Source organism: Montipora foliosa, chromosome 1, assembly GCF_036669935.1.
Source record: "Montipora foliosa isolate CH-2021 chromosome 1, ASM3666993v2, whole genome shotgun sequence".
NCBI lineage: Eukaryota > Metazoa > Cnidaria > Anthozoa > Scleractinia > Acroporidae > Montipora > Montipora foliosa.
The window spans coordinates 70,561,878-70,576,877 of record NC_090869.1 but is presented as its reverse complement, the minus strand read 5'-3'; the positions used below and the strand labels follow the sequence as shown (position 1 = coordinate 70,576,877).

Here is a 15,000-nt window from a genome sequence, read left to right as displayed (position 1 = left end):
GTAACTTATTAAAATAAGTATTGCTGAAATAGTTGCAGAATTTAAGAACAGTTAAATCTGGCTTTCCTGATCGAACGTGGGTAAATTAAGACGTAAAATGTTTAATTTGGAACGGAGCGGATAAACTTAAATTGCCGTTTAGTCAATCTTTATAACTCAACGAGGGGAAGCACTCAACAAAGTACGACAAAAGAAAGAGCACGAACTGTTTTCACATGTAAGTCAGAGCCAGCAGAGCCTTAAATGTAAATTGAACCGATGGACTTTTTGAAGTTTCTCCTCTTTTTTCTGTATGGTGTTTTAGACTCAAGTTCACATCGAAGTTGGCGATATAAACGACAATGATCCAGTCTTTGATCCAGTAAATTATACAGTTTCTGTTTATGAAAACTCCCCAGTGGGGACACCGCTTTTAAATGTAACAGCAGCGGACGCCGACACTGGTCAAAATGCTAGGATCACTTACAGTGTTACTGGAGGTGACCCATATTCAGTATTTACAGTTATTACACAGGTAAAATATTCTGCGATAAATACATAACAATTAGAAAAAACTCGACTGAAAAAACAGTTATAGTATTATGTTGCAACAAGCGTGACCATTTGCTGTGTTTTTTAGCGAGCAAAAAAGGAAGATGGTTTAGGGTTAGGGTTAGCTGGTGATGTCGGTCTCGACATCCGTGACTAAGGTATTAACTAGCGAGCCTTTCAGGTGGTGAATAACGAGCTTAACTCAATCAATCAATCAATCAATCAATCAATCAATCAATCAATTTATTGTAGTTAAAAATGACACAGCACAGTCCTAGGGGACCCACAATTAGCAAATCTATTCCAGGGGAGCCACCTCTCTAAAACAAGTAGTCTGTGTTAATAAAAGAAAATCAAACACACATGCATATTAAATAGGTAAAGGTAAAGGTGAAGGTACATCTTATTTAACGTCGGTAATTCCCTTACCCTCTAGAGGGTATTCTCCCAGGAAGCCGACGCTGCGCTCATTTTACCCCCCTTCTTTCCACCAGTGCTCCGTTTTAAGGGTATTTAAAGCTACTTATGCTACAAGGAAAGGAAAGAAGTCGAAACAAGGATGTGAGATCCGGGGATCGAACTCGAGACCTCTTGCATCAAGGCCGCGCACTAACCGAATGTGCCATCCAGCAAAAAGAAAAACAATGCAACTAATTACTAGCAAAACTACCATAATACCAATTAAACATGGCTAAGTACCTCAAAAGGTACGTAAATTTATAATCCCTGAGGGTATATATTACATACTAAAATAATATTACCTGAAGTAACTAAGGGTCGAGAGGGAATTGCAAATTTCAGAGTAGCGTAAATCAACATTCATCTCCTCAATTTCGATGATTCTTAATAGTCGTTTTTTTTCAATTGACGCTTGAAAGGGGCTATATTTTTTTACACGAATTTCAATTGGGATACTATTTCACAGTTTTACATAATATTATATAACAAAGAAAAGTAACTGTGCATTTTAACCGATAAAGAAATTTCGCATTTCAGGAAAATTATGGCACTGTTCAGATAAAAAGCAATGTTGATCGTGAACAAAGGACTAACTACAGTCTGACAATAACTGCAGCTGACGCAGGAGTACCATTAAGTAGGAAGGTAATACTGCACATTGCTTAACTCGATGAAATTAGATCGTACGGTGAAAGGAATCTTGAGAAGGACTGTTGGCAGTCAGTATGTAACTTCTGGAGATCAAACCATTTTCTATATTACACGTTGCTCAAACAATAAACAAATAGAGAAACAAACAAATAAACAACGGAGAGTAGTGAATATCCTGAAAAATTGAGGGAATTTATTTTCGCTCATTTTAGGGGAGCACACATTTCTCCGTTCAAATTGTTGTTTCATGAGTTGGAAATGGCCGAGTTAAGCTCCATTGCGACCTCAGTTGGGGCCTGTTTCTCGAAAGTCGCGAAACGTTTCGGATATCACAATTTTCTCTGTTTCTCAAGACGGGAGATATTTTTAGGCGTCGATTTTCCAAACCATTTTGCTTTTAATTACCTTGAAAACATACTAAGAAGATCAGCGTTAAAAAAAAGTGGATTGCAGGTTCACGAATGACTTTTCGGACCGGAAAGTTAGGAAAGTTATCGGGACTTTCGAGAAACAGGGGGCCTTATTCTTGAAGCTACACTGCCACTTGTCTAGTAACATTTTTACTCCACAATATACCAAAATGCAGTTCCGTTGGATTTATTTTGTATAAAAAAGTAGGCCAACGTTCAATGTCTCATCGCTCATCGGTAAACTAATCGTGTTTTCCAGGCATATGCCACTGTGTTTGTGACAGTTCTTGATCAAAATGATAATCGTCCACAATTCTCGCAAGCTTTGTACACTGGCAGTATCATGGAAAACTCAGGACCTAGTACTACGGTCGACATGGTAAGTCCAGCGGCCGTGGAGAGCGGGACCAGTTTTTCAGTAGTTGTCCGAAATGAGACTCCTTTACACTTATCAGATATGTAGAGGGAAATTTTGCGGCTTTTGAGAACTTTATTACCAGTCGTAATAGTTATCAGTAAGACAACAACAGCATCTTTTGTAACAAGTCCAGCTCATAAAGCTAACAACTATACTTGGCAGCATGACACGACTCGTTCCATACAGAACATTCTCTCAACATTCTCAACTAAAATAACTTAAGGCGGCTCAAACCAGTTTCAACGCTTGTCATTAGAATAATTGACACTACAACACTTTATCACGTAAAAGCAATGTTATGGTGCAGTCAGATGCTGTCATTTTTGTGATCTAACAAGTTACCTTGGTACCAGGAAAACATTGCAAAACACCCTACATTTTGGCTTTAGTTGCTCATATCTGAAAAACGAACTAGGTGACTCCAATTTTTTATTGCACAAACGTGATCAGCAGGCCAAGTTGAAAGTCTCCGCAAAGTTTAAAAAACATTCTGTGGAGTGGATTCATAGCTACCTTAATTTTCAATTATTTAAGGTGGCGCTAAATCCACTCCACATTTTATTCTGGCATGCTGATTACATTTCAGAAATTAAAAAATGAGCAGCTAAAGCCAAAATATGGGGTGTTTTTGCAGGGCTTCCTGTTGCCACGGTAACTTTTTACGTCACCAAAATTACCGAATCTTTTTCTGTATCAGCAATAATTGGCGTTTTAGATGATACCATAACATTGCTGTTAAGTGATAAAGTGTTGTAGTCCTTCTAATAAGAACGTTTCTTTCTTTTTTTTTTCGTTTCTTTTGTTGAAACTGGTTTGAGCCACCTGAAACTAAGTTTCCTTTCACTTAATTCTCGATTGGGCCATTTCATATTGCGACAGAAGTCTAGGCCACCGAAGATCAAAATTGCGAAGACTGAATTAAGATTAAATGATTAAATGTCATCAAATTATTCAGCGATTCTTGGGTAATAGTCTGTCTTTCTCTACCAAAAGCTCTGCTCCTTCATCTTTTTTTACTTTCGCTAGATTGCAATCCGCTGTGCGAATGTTATACGGGGCATATCCACCATCAATATTCTGCGCTGCAAGATTAAGTTCTAAGGAGAATAAACAAGGCGAATTCGGCCAGGTGTTGCTGCTTGAAAGATCTGGATTATCAAATGGTTTCTGGCTCTTAACTATCTGAGATTCGTTAAATTAAGTCAATCTTGTGTTATTTCATCTTGCAGAAACAAGAAATCGAAGCAATAGATACTGATGTAGGACTCTTTGGTAGCATTGAGTTCCATCTGAATGGTTCTCAGGGGTATGAGTTTGATATAGACCCAATAAGAGGAGTCATTACAACCAGAAAATACCCACCACCAACACTCGATCGCGAAAAGAGAGAGAACTACTCTTTCCATGTAGTTGCCGTCGATGAAAACGGTTTAGGACACGCATCGTTTATTCCAGTTAAGATACAAGTCATAGACGCCAACGACAATGTTCCGCGATTTGAGCCCTTGACAAAAAGCGTTTCAATAAGTGAGGATTCCCCTGTCGGGTTTTCAGTGACAAAGGTTTTCGCAAGTGATCCAGATTCCAACTTAAATGGTAAGGTCTCTTACTCGATGTTGTCAGGCACCAATGGAAAATTAACGATCGGGAGGAACGATGGTGTTATACGAGTTGCCGGAGCTTTGGATAGAGAAATCCAAGAGCATTACACACTGAATATATCGGCGTTAGACGGCAGTTATTTCCCTTTGGAAGGGTATGGTACAGTGTTTGTTACCCTGACAGATATCAACGACAACGTGCCGATATTTGAATCGTTGGTGTACAAAGTAAAAATAGCAGAAAACTCTCCAGTTGGTACTCACTTGGTAAATGTCACAGCTAAAGACCCAGATCATGGAGTAAATGCCGATATTTCATATTCTATGAGTCATTCTAAGTTTAAAATAGATTCTAAAACTGGCAGCATCACAACGACAGGAAAATTGGATCGGGAAAGGCAAGATACCTATTCGTTTATTGTGCGTGTTCAAGACGGAGGTGGTCTGGCATCAAGTGTGGCCGTAAACATAGTAATTACTGACATAAACGATAATTACCCACATTTTCTGAGCGCCAATTATAAAACAGACGTAATCGAAAAGACTCCTGTTGGTGCTATTATTTTAACAATGGTGGCACAGGACCAGGATATTCATGAAAACGCCGATATTACTTACTCCATGGAAGATGCTAAAGATGACTTATTCTCTATTGATCCAGAGAAAGGCTTCATAAAGTAAGTTTAATAAAATCTCTATCTTAAGGATTTTTTCACAATGAGGTCAGCTGGTCTAAGAAAGCGCCTTATTACCCTGATGGAACCGAAAGATGAAGTAACATGGGGAGGGGGGGGGGGGGGGGGGGCAAAAAAATGATCATAAGGTCGACAGAATTATTGATTCGACTTTCAATAATCAAGTAAGAACCCTTGCACGAGCTTTTTCCGTCTCCTTTTCGGCCTAATGAAGTTAAACGGGTTAATGACCCGAGGGAAACAGGAAGAGTCAAACCGTTTTCATAAAAAAAAACACTTTCTTTTCTTCAAGTAACTGGCTTTTTCCTTTCTTTACACATTTCCTATCCTTTTTGTATGCATTCAATTTGGACTATCTTGGCGGCTTAAAGGAGGAGAAAATTTATCTTTTTTGCAATAACAGTGTGTATCTTTGATTTTTTTCTCTCAAGAGTACAAAAAACCATCAATCGCATCGATCTACTCCAACGCGGAATCATCCATGCCAACGGCTCCTATACATTTAGGGTTACTGCGAAAGACCGGGGCATTGTACGTCTTTCGTCAGACATAACTGTAGAGATAAATATTGTGGACGCAGGTGATGACAGCCCTGTATTTAACAGGTAGGCGTTTCTGTCTTTGTTCGGTATGGCGGTCATTGCAAGCTATTAATTTGCTGAGACATTCATCTAGCAGGGTTTTGTTCTTTAAGAATGAAGGGGTAGTTTCTAAAGAAACTGTGGTGCTGCGTCGGTGGGGAAGTAGTATACAAAAATTTGGTTTATCAACGGAGTTGATAATGTAAATTGACCATCGTACAGAGCCAACGTACGGTGGAGCCTCTGTACGGTGGTCAATTTACATTATCAACTCCGTTGATAAACCAAATTTTTGTTCTTTAAGAGCTTGATTTGTATTTGTCTCGTGCCTGTTTTTCTGTTCTCTAGAGGTTTGTCATTTCTGTAATTAAAAAGCCACTTCCTGGCAGTTTCTTTTTGAGAAAGCCTCATGCCGCAATAAGTCCACCCAAAGTCAACCTAAGCTAAAGAGGGCGGCGTGACTAAGTGTTTAGGGGGCTTGGACCATTTGATGGATTGGTCTTCGATGAAACCCGAATTGAACTAGGCGTGGTGTTCCCAGATTCAACTCCAGCGCATTGTGCATTTTTCCATATTAGAGCAAGCGGTTACCATGTTGGTGTATCCCATGCGTACCGGAATGTCAACATAATCAAATTCAATTTTCTATAGTTTTCATGAGTTAATCAGGATGGCCATAAGCCACTTTCCTTCTTACGACCTATACTCAACAACATATAAAAATTAAATCAAATGATCACTAACCAGTAGATCACTATTCCGTTATCCAAGTACTTTAATATCGTACCAATTGATACTTGACTCACTACATGAGCAGCTGAATATCGATAGATATCCTAGGGAAATGAAACACTCTCTTACTGGATTGCTTTTACTTTGGTGTAGGTCTTCGTATGAAGTTAACGTAACTGAAAACAAATTACCGGGTACTCCAGTTTTAAGAGTGAAAGTTTCACAGCATAGGCCAGGAGCCAGCCTCACCTTCACTATTGTACCGTCACAGACTAAATTCTACATTAACACAAGCACGGTGAGTGACATTATCCGACTGGTTCCAGGCTTAGTCAGTCACAGTGGCCACTAACTATCAAATGTTTTTTTTCGAATTTACATTGGAACAACATGACTGTTGTGAGAATAGACAATTTTACAGTTCTATGCTCAGTTATCAGTCCTTTGAATAAAAGCGAGGCTGGAGTTGACTTTTTTTATGCAAATCGCACCGCTTTTTTTTTTTATGTAAATAGAAACTCGTTAGCGTTACAATAACATGATTTACATAACAAGTGAAGTGAAGTGAATCTATTAGTCTCTCCCCATGGGGCTTTTCAGGACTAATTTACAATGCCTTGTGGGGGACGTTAGCCAGACTGCTTGTTACGCCAATTACAATTACTTTGGGAAGCGAAAGATGCCCCCGTTCAGATAGGTAAGACCACGACACCGGGGACGCAGTCCCCTACTCTTATCTAATGGTGAGTGGGTTCTTTAACGTCCCATACTATTAATTTCCAACAAGGGTTGTGTTAGGGTGGTTAGGTTAGGTCAACTCTCATCAGAGAATACTTGAAAGTCTGACCATGTGCAGGTGTAACTGGACGCTCGATGAGCGTTCACTTGGTTGCCTGTGGTACGTGTTACTCAAAAACAGAAGAGACTCAGTTGGGTGGTATTGAATTGCAGCGTTCCAGACAATCTTTTCAAGTCGGGGGTCATTAAGACCATTTAAGGGGTCACCCAGAAGTCGTGCCAGCAGAGGCCCTTTGGCTCATACGTTGATGGGACGATACAGATCTTAAAAACTTGCCTACTATCCTATTAATCATTAATATTTTGTCAGAAAGAAAAAAACCTGTCATCTTTAGAAAAATAGGCACGTATCGCGTACGTGTGGTAGTGCAGTAACACAGCGCTTTATTCCATATAGGCCACTTTGGAAAATACCATAATAATCTTTGTCTGTTCCCCCAAATATTTGCATAAGCATTGTTTCCAGTTTCTCCTGGGACTTACAATGGTCCCAAGAGAAAACAAAAACAATGCTCATGCAACATTTGGGGGGACAAAAAAGAGTATTATGGTATTTTTCGAAGTGGCCTATTGTCAACTAATCTGCCTTTTGTCTTCCAGGATATTCAAGTTCAATATGTAGCTCTAATAGTACATGTTGGGAGGCGCAGTGGCCTCATGATTAGATAGGTCGATTCCGGATCGAGTGGTCCGGGTTCGGGTCCTGGCTGGGGACATTAAGTTATGTTCTTGGGCAAGACACTTTACTCTCACGGTGCCTCTCCCCACCCAGGTGTAAAAATGGGCACCGGCTAATTGCTGGGGGTAACCCTGCGATGGAACAGCATCCCATCCAGGGGGGAGTAGAAATACTCCTAGTCGCTTCTTGCTAATGAAATCGGAGATAAGAGCCAGCCAGATTGGGCCTTCTGGCTCGTAAGCAGAGACTTTACTTTACTTTTAACAGTACACGATATTGTTTTGGTATTGCATATCATTGTTGTGTCATGGTAAAAGTCTTAGGTAAATAGCCCCCTAACCCTAACCCTAACCCAAAGTACTAAACCCAGAAAGAGTGAAGAAAATAAAAGGGAATAGAGAGACATTGGCTTCTAGGCTGACATGTTGATCATTTCCAAGTTCCCTCACAACTTCTTTTCACTACAAGTTTAAGCGTGCACTCTGAGCGTCTGACAGCTTTGTAATACAAAAGAGAAGCTCACTAATTTTTTCCCTGTCTGGCGGGGTTAGTATCTGGATGGGTGACCTAAAAAATATACCATTCCGTAACAGAAGCAAAGGACCGAAAATTCTATATTAACGCCCAAAAATGCGAACCAAGCAAGGTACAGATTTTGTTAGCTTGCTTTATGCAAAACAAATATTGATGCAAAAGTGAATAAATATTGATACACAGTTTTTAGGAAGAGCCGAAGGAGGTTTTCAGGATGGTCGATCGAGAATAAAATATTTTGCCATTAGCAATAACATTTACGACATGAAAACAACATTAATCTTGAACCGCGAATATAAAAAGTTACGATCAGCGACAAACATTTTGGGAGATTTTTGCCTCGTTCAATTTTCTTATTGTACTTTTGACTGCACAAGTAAAGCGCAAAATCGAAAGTGACATCGAATTCAGCGGGCGCCGTGATGAAGTTACCGCGGCGAGTTTACTCGCGAAACAGTGAAGCATCTGTGTCAAATGATGGCAAGATACAAGTTTTTGTTTTTGTTAGTTTTCTTTTTCTTCCAAGTGTTCTAAAGTTTGACAAGAAATCTGCGAATTCAACACAAGATCACAATCGCCCAACTGTTGACGTTGACCATTGTTTCTGCAAAGTCAAAAATTTACTCTCGAAGATGAGGTTATTTATCACTAAGTAATTCCATCGTTTTGGAAATAGTAGCTACTTTATCATTCATCAGGATCACAATTTTTTGCTGATGTTGGGGCTCATTTTGTTGAAACTCAAGCACTCTTCCAACAGACCTGTTTATTTTCGTTAACCCTTCCTGCTTACAGAGCTCCTCCCGTATCACATTTCAACCGAGGTATGCAAATTTGTTAAGCTCGAAAATCACACAACATGATATTCAAATTCACAAAGGCTGGAAATATCTCAAAATCCTTTTCCAGCGAAAAATTAATTGAAATAAACAACATATTTGGTATCAGAGGCAAAAAACCCTTCCTATTTCAATTGCGTGCGTGCAAACAAGAGACATAATCCGTGTCACAACGCATATGCAATTAAAAAAATTTATGACAGTTCACATCAAACCCTTTTCGAACGAAAATTGACCGTAAATAATGAAGCACAAGAGAGACAACAACTTTCATTCAAATAATTCTTCACTGTCACATTTCCAAATTTTTTATACTTTTGCAGAGTTGAGTACAAAATACTGGTAAATGTAAATTGCCAGACAACTAAGATGGGACTTGAGTAAACACTGTGATGCATTCAAGGCGTTCGATCCATTCAATGTTTGTTAAATCCATAAAAAAAATTGCCACTTGATTTCAGTGTTTTATATAATACCAAGTTTGTAAAATATTAGAAACAAAGCTCACTTGATATCCAAAGGCGAAAAATGAAATTGTTGTCGAAGACCATTACTCGTCGCTTAAAGATTCCAGATATGTATTTTTCAGCGCCTGTCTTGTTCATCCAATTGACGTTCCATTCTTAAGCTCCATGAGGGTATATTTTGTTTAAAGATCCACGAAAACCCCATTCGCGTTACAATGACTTTCGACGCTACTGAATTAGTGAAATTTCCAATTGTTACTGGAAGACTGTGCTGCGTTGAGTACAAGTAAATACAAATAGCGAGACAACTGAGATCACAGATCCACTTTTTGGATTCCTTCTCTGTCTTTGTTCAACCCATACTGAGTTACCAGAGAATTTTTCATTTGGTTTCAGTGTTGTATAATGTACATAACAGCACACTTGGCAAAATATCAGAAATACAGCTCACTTTGATTTCGGCTCGACGGGCAAAAGATTGTTGTTGAAGTCCATTACTCGTCGCTTTTAAGACTCCAGATTCGAGATTCACCGCCTGTCTTGTTTATCCAATTAACGTTCCATTCGTGAGCTCCATAAGGGTATATTTTGTTTAAAGATGCACTATAACGCCATGCGCGTTACAATGACTTTCGACGCCATTGCAGGTTAATTAAATGTTCTCCTCTGTGCTCCAGAGAAATCTACGCATTACCCCAGCGCCTCTTAAAGCTAACAAAATACGCACAGAAGACTCTATGCACAAAGACGCCACTTAGCAGGGGAGTGACAGGCAAGACTTTTCATGATACGGATAAAAAATACAAAACGCATTTTCTAACTGGATTGCCTATGGCAACCCAGTAATTACAAAGGCAGCATTTTCTCCTCAGTTATTTTAAGACCCTGAGTGTTGGTCCGACCGGAGTCGAACTCACGACCTTCCGCATGACAGCCCGATGCTCGACCAACTGAGCCCCCGGTGCGCGGTAAGCAAAAACCCAAAGCAAAAAGCAGTAATGAGGTTTGTACCAAGGCAAGGTCAACTCCAGCCTCGCTATCATCTAAGGCCTGGTAACTGAGCACAGAACTGTAGAATGGTCTATTGACAATGCGCTTCGCTTGTCAGTGGTTTAACCCTAACCCTAACCTTAATTCCATAGGGGTTGTTAAGTATGGTTTTACAGTAGATACCAAACTGGGAAGAGACTAAGTGAAACGATGACTTGGTTGATTGTATTTTTTTCCCTTGTTATACAGGGAGTGATTTCAACACTGACGATGCTGGACAGAGAAGCCCAGGGTTACTATGTCTTCACAGTTCAGGCCACAGACAATGGACAGATTCCACTCAGCGGTTACACCTCGGTGCGTTATTCAGTAAGAAGAGAGACAATTTAAGATATTTGGGAAAAATTATTCAGTTTCATGCACTCCTATTCAGCCGTATTCAAGGTAGACGTTTTTATATGTTGTGAATACAAAGGTGAGAATATCTCCCGACGAGATATATGACAAAATGGAAATGTCGACAATTTACTTGTTCTAAACTTTAATATCAATTTTGTTCTGAAGGTTACTATCTACGTAACTGATGAAAACGACAATGCTCCTTGGTTCCAGTTCGTTTCCCCTGATAAAATGACCGTGTTGGAAGATGCGCCTTTAGGGACTGCGGTGGGCCGAATGCAGGTGATTGATGGGGACCTTGGGCAGAATGCTGAGTTCGAGTATTCTATCACACAGGCAAATATTGGTAGGTAAAATGAGGATGGTGACTCGGGGATACTGGAATGAAATATCCTCTTCCTTTGCAGGAGTCGAACCATTCCCATTACTATTACTAATTTGGATGCTCTTCCACTGGAGACTCGTGCGAGCTTAGCCATGAATTTAAACTAGCGAGGGATTTCTGACAATTATTCCGCTTTACTGAGCTGAAAGTGCCTTGATGGCGCGTCGTTATACTGAGCATTTATAGTGAAAGAGATGGTGAAATAATTACCCCAGTACGTAAATCCATGAAGAAATATAACTTTCTGCAATTCATTCATTTCCAGGGATTATCATTTCCGTCTCCAACTCCTTCTAAAATACGGATTATTTACAGCAGGCTGTGAAGACAGTCATAAGGATCTTTCATTTAATTTGACAAAATCTGATTTGAAGTGGTTAGACTTTGAAATGATTTACATACCGATGGTTTGCAACTTTGACCCTCACCTATGGCTGGTTTTGCTTCAGTGGCCTCTTCAGTGGTCCTGATAGATTACGAATTGGACAGAACACAACACCGGGAGCACTTAACCCCCCCCCCCCCCCTTCTCTAGTGTGGGTTTTTTTTAAAATTTCATCTAAATTTATGATTGTGAGGGGGAAACATTTTTTGCCGATATCGCATAAATTCTTAAAGTTATTTATAAAATACTGGCTGGTGAATTGACTTTAAGCAAAATCCTTCACACGTAATATCAAATGTCGACTTATTCGGTCAACAAACAAGGCAAACTTATAACGTCCATCCAGGCACAACGGAAGACTTCCCCACGGTAAATGAATTATGTACGTTCCAAATTTCTTTCATCAATGTAGAGAAATGTGGCCTTTGGAAACTTAAATGAAAACAGTCTTCAAGCATCAACCAATCTGGTTCCGCATTATTCACTTTCAGGTCCTGATCAGACAGTTGTCTCTATTCACACTGAGTGTGATACTCCACTTGGATTAGAAAATGGCGACGTGAAAGCCAGCAACATCCAAGCAACGAGTACATACGAGATACCAAACGAGGATTACTCGCCAACATTGGGAAGGCTTAATAACCAAGTGTTCAACCGGTTTGGAATTTCATACAAAGGTTATACTTGTCAAAAACCAACATTTCATTTGATTTGTTCTGATTTCAGTAGATTTGTAATCTCCCCAATTAGTAGAGGGCTCTTGCTCGGCTAAATAACCTTGAGACTTGAATAATGTTATTATTATTATTATTATTATTATTATTATTATTATTCGATTCTCTCCAGTCGTTCCACTGGGTAATGTTTATTGTGTCTCAGCCACTCCCCTTAGCTTAGAGACACAACACCTTCCGTAACAGGTGAGCAGTTCCAAGCATGGCCGATAATTGTACATCTCAGCCAAGGAAGTCAGGTACATCTAGCTTGCCATACCAGGTCTTTGCACCGTTTGATATGTTTCCGAGAGCACCAATCACGATACGTATTATTGTGACTTTCGAGGCTGCATGAATCCTTCTGATTTCAAATGCTAGTTCCTGGTACTTTTCAACCTTGTCCTCTTCAGTTTTGGTGATGGTCATGTCCCAGGTAATCCTCACTTCTCCATTTTCTACAGTTGGCAAGGGTTGATGGTCATACCACTTGTCATTACACTCTATCCCATACTTCTTGCACATCTCCCAGTGTACCCGCAAGGACACCTTGTCGTGGCGCTTACTATACTCTCTCTGGGCAAGCTTCTTGCATCCACTGACAATGTGTCATACTGTTTCAGTGGCATCTCCACGCAATCTACACAGTGGTGTCTCTGAGGTCTTATCTATGCTGTACGTGACCGAGTTTGTTCTTAAAGCTTGTTCCTGAGCAGCAAGAATCAAACCTTCTGTCTCCTTTTTTTAAGAATCCATTCCTGAGTCATCTCCAAGACTCCTCTCCAGCTTCATCTGATATTTGATGGACAAACGCACCATGAAGGGCTTTCTCCTTCCAGTTTTTAACTTTCTCGTCTTTCCTCCTCCTCTCATAGTCCTGCAGACTCTCTTCTTCAACAAACACTTTCTCCTTCAACGCAGCTTGAAGCATCCACTCTGTGCTCTCTCTTAGGTAGCCATGAAGGGATTTGCTCTCCCTTATTACACACTCCTCGATACCGATCAGTCCTCTTCCCCCTTCCTTTCTCGGCAGGTACAGCCTCGCAACATTACTCCTGGTATGCAGACAGTCATTCATTGCCAAGATCTTCTTAGTTCTTCTATCCATGTTAGCTACCTCCTCCATTATCCAGTCCACAATCCCCGCACTGTAGCTTACTACACCTACAGCCCAGGTATTGATACCATCGATCCAATTTTTTCAATTGAGTTTTGATCTACACAACTTCTTGACTCTTCTGATATACTCCGATGTTATCTTGCCTTTCATCTTGGTGTTGAAAGTCTATTCCAACTGTAATATGCCAAGGTATTTGTAGCCTTCCTCCTCTATTGCCTTCCCGACGAGCCGATGCTTGTCGTAGGTTCATTGAAAGCATCCAACCCAATAACCCACTTCATACTATTATAAAACATAACTGTGCTGTGAAGGTGGATAAGCCATATAATCTGCAACATAAAAGTGAGGCGAAAGTCCCATACAACACAATTCGATTTATTCGTAATATGTATTTAGTAATTAATCAAAATTCGATATATTTTATACAAGCATAGTACAAATTGTAATAATTATGTTTATTATATACGCAGCTGTTCTTGACCACAACATGTAATTCAGTCTTGACTGCGAGAGGTTGAAATAAACAAATCATTATCATTATCATTATTATTTCCCCGATATGCTGGTCGTCGGGTAGTTCTAATCCCCTTCTGCCAACTTGTCTTCCCCTTCTCATTTTAAGGACAGCACACTTGTCTAGCCCAAAAGACATGTTAATGTCTTGCGAGAAGGTTCTAACTACTTGAACAAGTGAGTCTAGCTTACCTTTGCTAGCTCCGTACAGCTTCAGATCATCCATGAATAGTAGATAGTTAAAGGGCTTCATGTCCTTTGCCAGTTTGTATCCAGCTCTCATTTTTCGTAGTACCAGGGTCAAGGGTAACATGATCACTATAAACAGTAGTGGTGACAAGAAGTCGCCTTGAAAAATTCCTCTCCTAATGTCCACCTGCCCGAGAGCCATTCCTCCTGATATCAATACTGTCTTCCAGTTCAACATGCTGTTGCTGATTATAGAGATCATATTATTGGCAGCCCCAACCATCTCCAGACATTTCAGGATCCATGAATGCAGCACCATATCATATGCCTTCTTATAGTCTATCCAAGCCATTGACAAGTTTGTCAACCTTCTCCGCCAGTTCTTCAGGATTGCCTTGTCTATAAGCAATTGATCTTTACTTCCTCGGGACCCCTTTGCTGCACCCCTTTTGTTTATTATTATTATTATTAGCAACTTGAAATTTTTAAATACAGTAACAGTTACAATTCTGTGCGTGCAAGTGCACGAGTGTTAATTACATAATCGAGTCACAAGAACCAAAAATCATAGTTGTGTTGTAATTGCGCATTTAGTTCTGGCTTTAAGCGGCTGATGTATATCGCTTCTTTGAGCTTAAGACAACGCCTAGTTTTGGCTGAATCTACAATCTTGAAACAATCAACCCAACACTTGCGCTTACAACTGGGTGAACCGTTCAGGTGTTTGAATACATGAGAATTTTTGTCAGTCGAGAGACGCTCTTTTACTCTGGTTGCAAAGTAGCGTAACGTCTCGCCAATGTAACGGGAGTTACACCCCGCAAAAGTAAATTGATACACAACCATAGATTTTAATGCATCTGGAATAGGATCTTTGAAACTGAAAAAAGTCTTGATTTTGAAAGAAGAAA

General features: G+C 39.9%; 2 protein-coding genes across 2 annotated transcripts in view; both read left to right on the top strand.

Moving 5' to 3' along the window:
* The window catches only part of LOC137973082 (protocadherin Fat 4-like), a 63,750-nt gene extending 52,975 nt beyond the window's left edge, over positions 1–10,775 (top strand). Inside the window, exons 42-48 of the mRNA XM_068819818.1 lie at positions 305–514; positions 1,528–1,635; positions 2,311–2,430; positions 3,699–4,747; positions 5,197–5,370; positions 6,232–6,376; positions 10,635–10,775. Coding sequence (XP_068675919.1) covers positions 305–514; positions 1,528–1,635; positions 2,311–2,430; positions 3,699–4,747; positions 5,197–5,370; positions 6,232–6,376; positions 10,635–10,775 — 1,947 coding nt within the window. The remainder of the gene's footprint in view (positions 1–304; positions 515–1,527; positions 1,636–2,310; positions 2,431–3,698; positions 4,748–5,196; positions 5,371–6,231; positions 6,377–10,634) is intronic.
* A 285-nt stretch (positions 10,776–11,060) lies between these two features.
* Positions 11,061–15,000, top strand: part of LOC138007536 (cadherin EGF LAG seven-pass G-type receptor 2-like) — a 17,733-nt gene continuing 13,793 nt past the window's right edge. Inside the window, exons 1-2 of the mRNA XM_068854513.1 lie at positions 11,061–11,130; positions 12,046–12,231. Of these exons, the coding sequence (XP_068710614.1) occupies positions 11,061–11,130; positions 12,046–12,231 (256 nt within the window). The remainder of the gene's footprint in view (positions 11,131–12,045; positions 12,232–15,000) is intronic.